This window comes from Camelina sativa, chromosome 4 (assembly GCF_030686135.1).
Source record: "Camelina sativa cultivar CO46 ecotype springtype chromosome 4, ASM3068613v1".
NCBI lineage: Eukaryota > Viridiplantae > Streptophyta > Magnoliopsida > Brassicales > Brassicaceae > Camelina > Camelina sativa.
Genome location: NC_141883.1, coordinates 31,305,401 through 31,316,917, shown reverse-complemented (window position 1 = coordinate 31,316,917; position 11,517 = coordinate 31,305,401). Strand labels below are relative to the sequence as shown.

The 11,517-nt window shown below is 37.6% G+C and overlaps 2 protein-coding genes and 1 long non-coding RNA gene across 51 annotated transcripts; 1 reads left to right on the top strand and 2 right to left on the bottom strand.

Annotated features, from left to right (window-relative positions):
- The first annotated feature begins 220 nt into the window (after window positions 1–220).
- LOC147946379 (uncharacterized) lies at window positions 221–765 on the top strand. The gene is made up of 2 exons (XR_015597721.1): window positions 221–412; window positions 500–765. It is a non-coding gene; the product is annotated as an uncharacterized LOC147946379 (long non-coding RNA).
- A 1,255-nt stretch (window positions 766–2,020) lies between these two features.
- Window positions 2,021–8,261, bottom strand: LOC147946378 (uncharacterized). 49 transcript variants are annotated; one of them, XR_015597717.1, is made up of 31 exons: window positions 8,071–8,213; window positions 7,916–7,967; window positions 7,734–7,775; window positions 7,607–7,650; window positions 7,401–7,501; window positions 7,219–7,296; window positions 7,005–7,101; window positions 6,725–6,833; window positions 6,486–6,596; window positions 6,207–6,299; window positions 6,021–6,125; window positions 5,723–5,903; window positions 5,545–5,614; window positions 5,326–5,429; window positions 5,139–5,237; window positions 4,976–5,031; window positions 4,824–4,895; window positions 4,648–4,712; window positions 4,200–4,237; window positions 4,026–4,071; window positions 3,842–3,928; window positions 3,657–3,749; window positions 3,487–3,525; window positions 3,307–3,412; window positions 3,149–3,197; window positions 2,993–3,057; window positions 2,766–2,911; window positions 2,610–2,668; window positions 2,446–2,524; window positions 2,311–2,362; window positions 2,021–2,204 (listed from the first exon to the last, which is right to left on the bottom strand). XR_015597717.1 is itself a non-coding variant. In XM_087512016.1 (31 exons), exons 6-10 carry the CDS (start codon window positions 7,228–7,230, stop codon window positions 6,291–6,293), a joined length of 306 nt encoding a protein of 101 aa, XP_087368142.1. In that variant the 5' UTR covers window positions 7,231–7,296; window positions 7,401–7,501; window positions 7,607–7,650; window positions 7,734–7,775; window positions 7,916–7,967; window positions 8,071–8,218; the 3' UTR covers window positions 2,021–2,204; window positions 2,311–2,362; window positions 2,446–2,524; window positions 2,610–2,668; window positions 2,766–2,911; window positions 2,993–3,057; window positions 3,149–3,197; window positions 3,307–3,412; window positions 3,487–3,525; window positions 3,657–3,749; window positions 3,842–3,928; window positions 4,026–4,071; window positions 4,200–4,409; window positions 4,648–4,712; window positions 4,820–4,895; window positions 4,976–5,031; window positions 5,139–5,237; window positions 5,326–5,429; window positions 5,545–5,614; window positions 5,723–5,903; window positions 6,021–6,125; window positions 6,207–6,290. The 49 variants fall into 49 exon arrangements, 46 of the variants coding, with proteins under 46 accessions (XP_087368142.1, XP_087368135.1, XP_087368133.1 ...); XR_015597719.1 differs by having other exon boundaries at window positions 6,021–6,121; XM_087512016.1 differs by having other exon boundaries at window positions 4,200–4,409; window positions 4,820–4,895; window positions 6,757–6,833; window positions 8,071–8,218.
- Window positions 8,262–8,549: 288 nt separating this feature from the next.
- On the bottom strand, window positions 8,550–10,945 carry LOC104782993 (uncharacterized). Its single transcript, XM_010508069.3, has 2 exons — window positions 10,650–10,945; window positions 8,550–10,420 (listed from the first exon to the last, which is right to left on the bottom strand). Exon 2 carries the CDS (start codon window positions 10,411–10,413, stop codon window positions 8,896–8,898), a length of 1,518 nt encoding a protein of 505 aa, XP_010506371.2. The 5' UTR covers window positions 10,414–10,420; window positions 10,650–10,945; the 3' UTR covers window positions 8,550–8,895.
- Between the last annotated feature and the right edge of the window lie 572 nt (window positions 10,946–11,517).

Below are 11,517 nucleotides of genomic sequence, written 5' to 3'. Positions count from 1 at the left end.
TAATAATGAGCGAGTATTAGATCTTTTGTTTGCTCATATACGTTTTACTCTTTTGTAGATTGATACCACTTTGATTTGTAGATTGATACCACTTTGAAGTTCATCAAATATTTTGTAATGGTCCTGATATGTAAAAGTGGTTTTGGCATTGGAAAATCCATTGCATGATTTGATTTCTGCTATTGATGGCCTTTTCAGCATCTTCCCGGTTCCTTCTTTTGTTGATCCTCCTTCCTTCCTTAAGAAAGAAAAGCGCTTGCCAAGGCAACAATCAATTTTTTGATGTTACTGCTTTCTGTTAGGGGTTTTCTTGGCCGTCGCTTGGTTGACTGCCTTCCAATATTTCCTGGCTTATGCTATATATGCTGAGTCATTCCTGAGTTACAATGTGGAGAAGGTAATCATTTCTGAGGTGGGTTCCTTTTTTTTTTTTTTTTTTTGCTTTTACAATGTGACCTTGTTGGTTTTATAACAGTTGATGTTGTTTTTATTTCCGTAGGTTCTGTTTTTATTTTCGTAGGAACCTACTTTGGCTTCTGGTGTGAAGAAGTAACATCTATCATCAGACTCCAATCTGTTTCACTCATAAGACATCTATTAGGCTGGTTTTTATGACTTTTATCTCTGTTTTTGTAGTATGTATGACTCTTCTCTCTGTTTTTAGTATGTGTGACTCTTATCTCTCTTTTTTTTAGTATGTGTGTTTGTTCAAGCATATGAACTAAAAGCTTCTGTTGATCGTTAATAAGACCACTGATACCACGATTTGCGGGTCTACTCAACAAAACCTTTTTAAAAAAATCAAAAAGAATTATATGATCCCAACAAGAAACCTAACTGATGATTAAGATTTCCAAGAGCACATCGATCTCTCTCATCATCTTCTTCTTGTCTTCTTGATACCTTCGCCATGAGATAGAGAATCGAACCAACGGATGCCTCAAAACCTTCAGAATCATCGAAAGTCTTGTTATACCTTTCTCCACGTGACACATCCCACACTTCTTTCTCCTCTGTTTCTTCATTCTTTACCACTGGTTTGTTGAGAAACTGCTTGAACCAGTTAACCGAATTTTTGGGATACTGAGTGAGATCGTTGTCGTAGTCTACATAGTACAGACCAAATCTAGTGGAATATCCATGCTCCCATTCGAAATTGTCTAGTAAAGACCAGTAGACCACACGTAATATCCTCTCACGTCACATCCATCATATCTGTTATAACAGTAAAATATTTTAATTATTGTTTACGTTATAAAAAATCAGATTCAATTTTGTAAAAATGTTGAACAAAATTTACATTATAGCTTTGTAGAGTTGTTGGATATGGTCTTCATGGTAGCTCATCCTAAATGTATCATTGAGAATCTCCTCTCGTGATTTTGTACCGTTGTCATAGTCATTGATTCCTGTAAATGTAATATATCATATAAATATTAACAAAGAGATAATTTACTGTTTAATAGAAAAAGTATATATATAAAAAAAATTCTTACCGTTCTCTTTTATATAGACGATAGGGTTATTGTATTTATCTTTGATGTAGTTAAGAACTTTTGGTAAACCTTCTGAATGTGATTGGAGTATGCCTCGATCTTCCTGTGTGTCAAGATCAAAAACAAACCTTAGAACCATTGGAGTGGGAAAAAAACAGAACGTTGATTTTTCTTATTAAAATAGTCAAAGTTACGTACCCCTGGTCCGAATTGGTGATTAGTGTGATTTGTGACTGTTCAAAAATAGATATAAAACTAAGTTAGGAATTTTACCGAATCTCATACGAAGAAAATAGTCGTCGGGCATTAACATTAGCGTTCTTACCTGTCCATTTCAGCTGTTGATCGGTTACGAATCGAGGTCGTGCAGGGTCGATGTGTGGAAGATGAGCAATGTAACGCGCGCAGTATAGTAGTTTATTCCAATGAAATCTGATGAATTATATACAACATAAACGTAAATATATATATAAATGAAACTTTACGTACAAGGCTAGCTGTAGAAATACTAACCCGTATGTGTGTTTGACCTTCCGTGCATAACTGCATTTTTGGACAGGTTGATGGTGGATGTATTATCGTCTTGAATACCTCATTCGGTTTCTGCCTTATTGTTGGTTCTCAAGGTCCCTTCTGTGATACCTGTTACAAGAATTGTATAAGGAAACTGATGCCATGGAGCAGATGATGGGAGCCCACGTACAGTAACTGCAAAAAAAAAAAAAAAAAAGGCATTCAAGAATCAGAAGAAGTTAAGTGAAGTGCGACCAAATATTAGCAATACCAACTTCATCTAAGAGCAAGTAAAACAAACCTCAGAATTCAGAGTGTCTTCTTATAACTTCCATTAGGATCACTGACGATGTCTGTGTATGGTGGTTAGTACTAGTTAGTAAATCTGAAAATCCAAGTGAAAAGAAAGAAAGAAAGAAGAACAGAGTTAACTTACCTTAAGCAGTCTGCTTCATTCTTCATTCCCCATGTTTACACTGTTTAGCCGCTCTTGTGGCAGTCCGGTCCCATATCAGCTGAAACGAGAAAGAGAAAACAGCATCACAAAGATGAGAATGATTATTCAACGAGAATTGTCAAATAGCGCGAAAATGTATGTACCTGTGAGCAGATGACGAGATTCCTTGAGACAGCCAAAAAGCAGTGTGTAGTATCTATATCTGAAAGAAAGGTCATTCTATTAATTATAACCAAGATTCAGCAAAACAAAGGCCCAGGGTTAGTCACACTCAAGTGACATAGGATGCAGTTTTTTACCTTGCTTTCGGTTAGATGATACTAGTTCAGCAGCACTCCGCTATGAGCATCAACGATAGGCCATGGGTGGTTCTTAAACCTGTACTTGGTCAAACACCACCAAATCCAATAAAATCAGTTTTGATTCTTGAAAGCATCTCCGCGATCTGCAAATAGAGAAAAAGAAGAATAACCATTAAATGCTAATTCGTAATTCTAATAGAGTGAAAACCGTAGAATTGTTATACCTCTACTTGCTCGGTCAAATCAGAAGAAACGCCATGGAAACAAACAACGTCCCCCTCCGATCATCCTAAAATTAGACCAAACTCGTTACTAAACAAAACATAACAAAAGAGATTTAATGAAATTATAAAGAAAAAAAGTGGAGAAACAAATCTCACCGCAACACTGTCAGAAGATTAACAATATCATAGATACCATCGTCCTCACCTAGAAAAGGAAGAAGAAACAACAAAAACCATTCCAAAAAATAAAAAAGATATCAATTAGTTTCTCTATAGTGTGTGAAACGAAGAATAAACTTGAAAGTTAGACTCACAACTTATGGATGGGGAGAATTTGAAGTGGACAAGGAAGAAGAAGCACAAACGTCTCGAGTGACCTCAGCAAATCACACATCACCAGCTATCCCCGCATATGATCTCCTGAAAAAATGGATTCCATATCAAACAGACAAAAACAAGACTATGAAGTAGAAACCAAAAAGTTGCAGCAAAACCTTGGCATGAAACAGAAGATGCGAGGCCACGTACAGTAACTGCAAAAAGAAAAGCCATCCAAGGAATCAGAAGAAGTGAACACAAACCTGGGTCAACATCCTAATATATGTCTCTGTATACTGGTTAGTAAAACTCAAAAATCCAAGAGACAAGAAGAGAGTTAACTTACAATGAAATCAGATGAACCACCATGGAAAGAAACAGCTTGCGCCTCCTCCTCTGATCATCACTTGCACCATATCTTGCTAATTCATCAACGATCCTGTGAGAACAGAGGGTGATGTATGTTTTCTCAATGAAGAACAAAATCTAACATGAAATTGTACTTACAAGAAGAGGATGGGATTTTTTTACCATTGATGTTGTTGTTCGGATCATCATCAAACAAACCTTAAGAAGTTTCGAGTCTTCTTCTTCTTCATTCTTCAATCCATCACTGAGCTGCACATATACAGAATTAGAAGAAACCATATACATCGTTAATTTGCAAGTGTGAATTGAACAAACAACTAAAAAAAGAGAAAACCAGAAGACCAACCATAAATCCCCAAGTTCTGAAACATCATTCACTCATCAAACCCGATCTGCACATAGAGAATTAGAAGAAGAAGAAGAAGAAACCATCGTTAATCTTATAAGAGCCAAGGGTGAAAACCCTTTAAAAAACAAAAAAAAAAACCAATAAGGTTTTTAAACCTGTAGATGAGCTTACCTGGAGACTGACTTCCCTTCCATCGTTTAGATCTCCACCTGATATAGAGAAGCAGAAGACTTAATATTTGCAGCTTTGAAACTAAGAACGTGAAAACTCATGAAGATAAGGCTTAATCCTAATCTATATCCTTTGTAACACAGCTTGGTCGTTGCATTCATCAAAGACCTGCGCTGATCTGACGAAAAACGGGTTGGATTTAATAATTACCTGCATCCGGATAGATAGCATTTCAGATAGATCAAACGATAAGTGATATGCGCAATGAGACACAAACCAGTAAGTTATGAAGCAGCAAACTAATAACAAAGATCCTGAATTATAAATGTCTCCACCAAGATAACAGAGTTAGTGATGAGTAACATTTGCTTCAGGAAAGATAAATAAAACAATAGCAAATACTCCCCAATTTCCCTAAATTCTGAAGAACAAAAGAAAGATCACATACCTCGGAGGAGAAAAAACTACTGCGTCTTCGTGCCATGTTTCTACAAAGTCCCTAATCAAGCAATCCTGATAGAGCCGAGAAGAGGGAAGCCGAGAAGAGGGAAACGTTAACACATTGAACAGTTTCTGATCTAAAACAAATCACTTAAGTGATAACGATGCAGTTTTGTAACTTGCTTCGGTTAGATGATAAAAGTCAAGCAGCACTCCGCTATGAGCATCAAAGTTAGGCCACCGGTGGTTCTTGACCTGTAAAAACGATTACACGATTCATAAAACCAAAGAAAATCAGAAGTCTGGTAGTACCTGAATGATAATGTAAAAAGTACCTTTCCCGGGCTCAGTTAGAATATGACGCACCAACCACTTCATAAAGCTTGGGGACCTATCGAATTGAATAATTTGTGAGCCAGTAAAAAAAAGCTTTAAAGGGGTGAATTAGACTCACAATTTATGGATGGGGAATGACGAAAACTGTTAAAATCATCATACCGGGAATGGCACATGCCTCAACATTTTCATCTTGGAGTTCTCAAATCAAATCCGGGGACATCACAATTTGGGGTGTCTTCCTTTCCACTTCTGTGGGCCCTAAAACAACAGAAAATTGTTAGACTTCGACACAAAGCTTATAGTAGAGGAAGAAGATAGAACAACACTATTGCAAGGAAGGACTCACTTGGGTCTAGGGCATCTTTCATCCTCACATTTGTAGATCTTGGCATTTGCATATCCAAGCTTAATGGTAATGTTACGCTCCAGTTCATTCTTAAAACGGACAGTCTGCACAAGAGAAGGGAAATCACACAGATGATGTTTGTGACAAAAATATAGCTAGATTCAATTTAATAGTCGTGCTCATTGAACTGTGAAAATGGGAAAGCATAGTCATTTTCACCTGCACACCAGAGCAAACAAAGCATACTTCATGTCATCATAACTGGTGTCGTCGACGACACCATGGGTTCCTGATCATATAATTTAAAAATAGTCATATGAGAAAAGAACACTGCTCAATGCTAAAAAAGGAAGATATTGGTAAGAAAGTATGCATGAGAAAGTTTAAATTAACGTACCATCACAATCTCGACTGACCTCAGCAAAGCACAGATCACCAGCTTCCTATAGAATCTTCTTCATTCTTCTCAACGCAAACATCCTTGACCCTCAAAGCAGCACCACCTCTTGAATCACCATCTAGCTTTGTCAAAATGGCTCCTGTGATTCCTGTCTCCACATTGGATGGTGTAACCAGAGCTGTAGATGTACAGAAGTTCATCTTAGTATATGACTGATACAGGTCCCGTTCTGAAATTAATTCGTTTTCAGGATGTTTAGAATCTTCATGACAGATATAAAATACAAACAGCGTACCTGCCAGCTTCTTTTCCAGTCATGGCATCAACAACTGGTATCAATTCTATGGGATTTTAGAAATTTCTTCACGTCTTTTAATTCGTCCATCATGCCTTTATCTATCTGTCACAAAGAGTCAATTTCATTACTAAAGCTGCAATAGATTTAGTTAAGATACAATGACTTTCTACGATTAAAGTTTACCTGAAGCCTCCCTGCATTATCCATGATAACTACATAGACACAGCTCTTTTTAGCTTCGTCCTTAACAATAATGGGATCCATCATCTAGAGAAGCTGCAACAACAAAAACAAAAACAAAAAAGTCTCAGTCTCAATTATGGCTGGGGACTACTGAAGCGTACTGCGTGCTTGTGAGTAATGGAACGACTTGCCTGGGTAAAGCAAAAAATTCAGATGATAGTTGGAACACAAACACGCAGACACACATGTTAAACCAAAAAGAAACACACAGACCCATACCTTCAAAAAATAGTTTGTTGTTGTTACATTAAAAACGCTCTCCATCAACCGTTTGTAGACTGAATCTACTTCATCCTCTAAAAAATCTGGCTGGAACACACGGACACACATCTGTATCACCCAAAAGAAACAAACAAACCCATTATATTATTTAAAATCACCATTTACGAACAAAAGCTAGACACTTATTTCAAAAGCAAAAAATTCACACGCCAAATAAAGATAAGAGAAAGCTTCACCACTTCATAAAGCTTTGAGTGAAAAAGGTTACCAGCCAGAAAAAGTAAAAGTTGCATAACCACCACCTGTGATCCCCCAGGCTTCGGACGAGAAGCTGCCAAGACAATCCTAAATCACAAGATATAAGGAAGTTAAACCCAAACCAGGATTTTCAATCTATTGCTAACAAGCAACAACAACGAATGGTGAAGTGAGCAATGAATGAGACCAAGCTATACGAGAGAATGTAAAAAAAGAAAAGCAAAGCTCTGGCGGTTTAGAGAGGAGCCAATGACTTACCCGTCCCTCCATATTGATGGTCGTTAGAAGATCTTAGTACCAGAAACCACAAAAGGTCTTGCGCTTTAGCAAAGTCATCAGAGACAAATCCTTGAGGCTGATGCAAGAAAAGAAAAAACATGCATACCAAAAGTAAGCTAGAGACAAGAGATAAGAAACAAAATAACAAAGACATATATAATAAGCAAGTTTCAGCTCATGGCTGTAAACTTACCCGTCCCTTCATAATACTGCTGGGTGTGATCCATCCTATGACAAAGCTTCATGTTCATGAGTAATTCCAAAAGAAGACCTGCATCAAAGAGAGAAAGAGAGTCAGACCCCAATAAAAAAAAATCGTTAAAATCATAGAGAGTGAGTGACAAGGATGAATAAAACACGAGAAGATCTTAGTACCCTCCTCCTCAATCAAACCATCAGGGAGATCTCTTAGTACCCTCCTCCTCAATCGTCGATCGATCAATACTAAAGTTATCCTCCACAATCAATCAATCAATCTGGATTAACAATAATAGGAACTATGAGTAAATTAAAAGGAATTCGAGTGAAAAAAAAAAAAAAAAAAAAAACCTAGAATATAGAAATCAATGTAGAGATCAAACCCTAGAAGAAGTTGAGATTTCAGAATACGCTTCCAAAAAAGCACCTGCGAGAGACAGAAGGAGAAGAAGAAGAAGAAACGAGTTAGTAGAAAAAAAAAACAGAGGAAGAAACACAAAAACCAATCACCGATAGATCAAAGCCACTGCTGCAAATTTAGAAACCCAAACCCTAGAAAGAAAGAACGAAAGAAGAAAAATCAGAGACGCATTATTATTTTTATAAGAAGAGAAGAAGAAGAAGAATAACAGAGCTCCGATGCAATTGGATTGAGAGAGAGAGAGAGAGAAAACCCTAGAAAAAGAACTCACCCAGAGGCCGGGGGAGCGATGATTAGATAATAAACTTGCTTTCAAAACACACCTGCAAGAAGAGACGAAGAAACAAAACAAAATTAGAGATGCGACGCGTTAAGAAGAAGAATAACAGAGCGATGCAATTGGTTTGGATTGAGAGAGAGAGAGACAACGATTCGAGATGATCATCGGTATTTGAAAACCCAAAATTAGAGATTCGCCGAAGAATACACAAACGAAGAAGAAGAAGATGATGAACTGTACAATGTTGAGTCGAAGAAGAGACAACAAAAATATACAGTGAAGAAAGAGTGGATTGTGGCTTTATTTATATGATAAATAATATTATTATGACGGTCACGAATCGTGACTCACGATTTCATTCATTAAACTAGGGTTTCAACGGTCACGATTTCCTTTTCCTTTTTTTCCCAACTTTCTTCTTATTGGACTGGGCTGAGTTATTAATGGACCAAATTTAACCAAACAACATTGGACAATTCCTTCACTATATGGGCTGAGTAAGTATTAATGGGCTGGGCTTATTACTCCATCATTATTTATATTTTAGCTTCTAGTAGTATCTTTTATGTGAATGTTGTTTTGTAGAATATATATGATAACAGTCTTCTGACTATGAAGAACCCAATAAACGAGCAATGTGAAATATCACATAAAACAGTTTAGAGCCGTTTTCATACATCAACAAACATCACCCGCCAACTCACAACTTCACCTTTTTTTTTTTTTTTTTTTAAAACGGTGCAGATTCTTGAACTGAGAATTTTTTAACATGTTATTTGTGTTCCTAACAGTTTAAGTTGTTATGTAAACCAATGACCTTGAATTGTCGAGGCCATGATAGCTCATTATTTATAAATTGTAATCCAGGCGCGTAAAAATTGGCCAGCTCAGCTCAACTTATTCTCTTCTTTAGTTCCTTCTTAACTTTGGCGCACAGAGATACCCAATTCTTAACCGCTTGCAAACCAAGATTAAACCGGACTTGATTTAACCAAGATAGTATGATTTTTCAACCTTTTGTAGCAAGGAAACGAGTGAGCTTTGTTACTTTTTGGTGATGGGTGAGAATTGAGAATGCAGCATTGTTTAATAATGAGCAAAACTCGAGACTGTGGAGTTGGTTGCATCATCGTCCTTGGCTCGGGATTCTCTAGTACAAGAGATCGTTGCAACAGGACCCCCAGTGGAGGTCCAAAAAAACCAGATCGAGACGCGGACGATCCCGTTTGACGCGGACGCGGCGTAGGCCTTTCAGGTAGAGGAGTAGACTCCTCCACCTCAAGAAAATACTGAAAATACTCTTGGCTAACCACAAAATCACGCCTATCAGTCACTACCGTGTCCACAACCTCGTCCTCTTCATCCTCATGCTTTTTCTTGAAAGCATTAAAAGCAGTGAAAAACCCTTCAAGAACAGCTTCCATGCGAGCTGGCTGGAAACCCGTTTTCGGCCTCATGTCCCAACGCTTGATTACATTACCATACGCAAGAAGAAGCTCAGAGAAAAGCTTATACCTTCCTATATCATTTCCAGGATTGCTCTTCATAAAATCAAACTCTGGTTCACAAACTCTCTCCCGCAGAGCATCCAAAAACTCGTCCCCAAACCGCATCACAAACATGGCTGTGAACTTAATAATTCCAAGCTCCTTGCGCATCATGCCTCTTTCAGGGATTACAACTCTAAAAAAAATAGGGTTTGGTGGCACCATGAATATAAGACCATGAGAATGAGAATCATGTATATCGATATCACCCATCATGGCCATTGGAGATTCCATTGGTGGCAAGTATTTGTTCTCGAGGTCAACAAAATACTCATCACAAACTACAAAATCACGCCTATCAGTCTCAACCTTGTTCACTGTCTCGTCTTCCTCCCCATCATCATCTAGCTTTTTCTTGAAAGCAGTGAAACAAGTGTTGAAACCTTCAAGAAGAGCATCCAAACGAGCCGGACTCCAAGTCTTTATTAGAAAACCATACCCACAACAAAGACCAGAGAACAACTCGGACCTTTTATCTCCCTTAAGTAGAAACTTGAACTGAGAATTATCAGTCGAACGCAGAGCACGCTGGAACTCATCCCCATACCGCACCACAAAGTGGGCCACGAACTTCATAATACCAAGCTCCTTGAGCGTCATGCCTGGAGGGATTCCAACTGTAAACGCAATACCTTGGAAGGTAAGAGCCACAACCTCCGTTAAGCCCCTAAAACCGCCTCCGAGACCTTGGCGTGGTGGGAGGAGAGTAGGAGGAGGATGAGGAGGAGACTTGGTGTATTCAGCAATTTTCTGTTTGTACAGAGAGTGGTCAGGACCTGACGGAAACAGAAAGCTGACGTATGGACTATTTACGCCAACAAAGTGGTTCTTCAGCTTCTCCTCCATCTCCAATCCGCCTCTGGCGACAGCAAGTGAAAGTCTCTCCATCATAATACTTCTCAACTCAACATCATCTGGCGGTGGTGGTGGAGTTTGAGTCATTTTTTTCCTACAACCAGCCCGAAGAATAAAAACATATAGAAGCGTTACACGTTTATTTCACCTTTTTTTTTTTTAATATGGATTAGTAATTTATATAATAGGTTTACAAATATTGCCGAAACAAACTCTCTATCAGATCTACACAGAGAGCCTTTAGTTAAAAAGATTTATACGTGGAAATAAATACTCAGAGAAAGAAATCGATCGATCGATCGAGAGAGAAACACCGTACGTACCTCCTTAGCCGTGACTCCGAGAAGAAGCTGATCGGAGAAACAACGACGAAAATGGAGAAATAAGGCGAGGCTTATCCCTAAACTAGCCCTATCCCCAAAACTGGCTTTTAATTATAAATCGAAGAACCGTTCTAGGTTTTCTAATGGGGTTTTTTTTATTTGTGAAAGCAAATGTGCGACATAGCTAGATGACGAACATGCAGCATTCTCTGATCGACACATCGGTTTTTAATGACCGTTCAAAACAAGGAATTAATTTTGCCAAATTGTAAACGATTTCTATTTTAAATGATTTTATTTACTATTTTCCTTTCCTAAAGATTTTGTTTAGAATAAAAAGGAAAAAAAATACTTTCTCGCTTTTATTTTTTTTCTCAAGTTATTTACTTTCTCAAAACCCATTTCTCTTCCACTTCATTCTCCTGCATAATCTCCACGAACGCTTGGTGTGTGTATAAAATCTCAAGGATGGTCTTCTCAACATCGTACATCAATTGTTCTCAGAAATCAGGTCTTTTTCTTCTTCCCGAAGCCAATTAACCACATTCTATTTCTGTTTTTATCTTTAGTATAGCTGCAATAAGGATTCTTTATCAACAAACGAAGGTTTCATACATATGTATATTTGTCCTCCATCTATTTGAAATTATATACCTTTACTCTTGATATCCTTTTTTTTTTTTTTTTTACGTTACGTTTCTGTTCTAGATTCCTTTATGAAACACTACTACATGTCTTTGATCTTTAATTTGATTGATTATCTGAAATCGTGTAACTTTTAACAAGTTCTGTTTTTTCATGTATGCAAAGTTGCGTTCGTAGAACATGGCTTTTCTGCATGATGACAAATAGCCCATTTGGTCTGTTT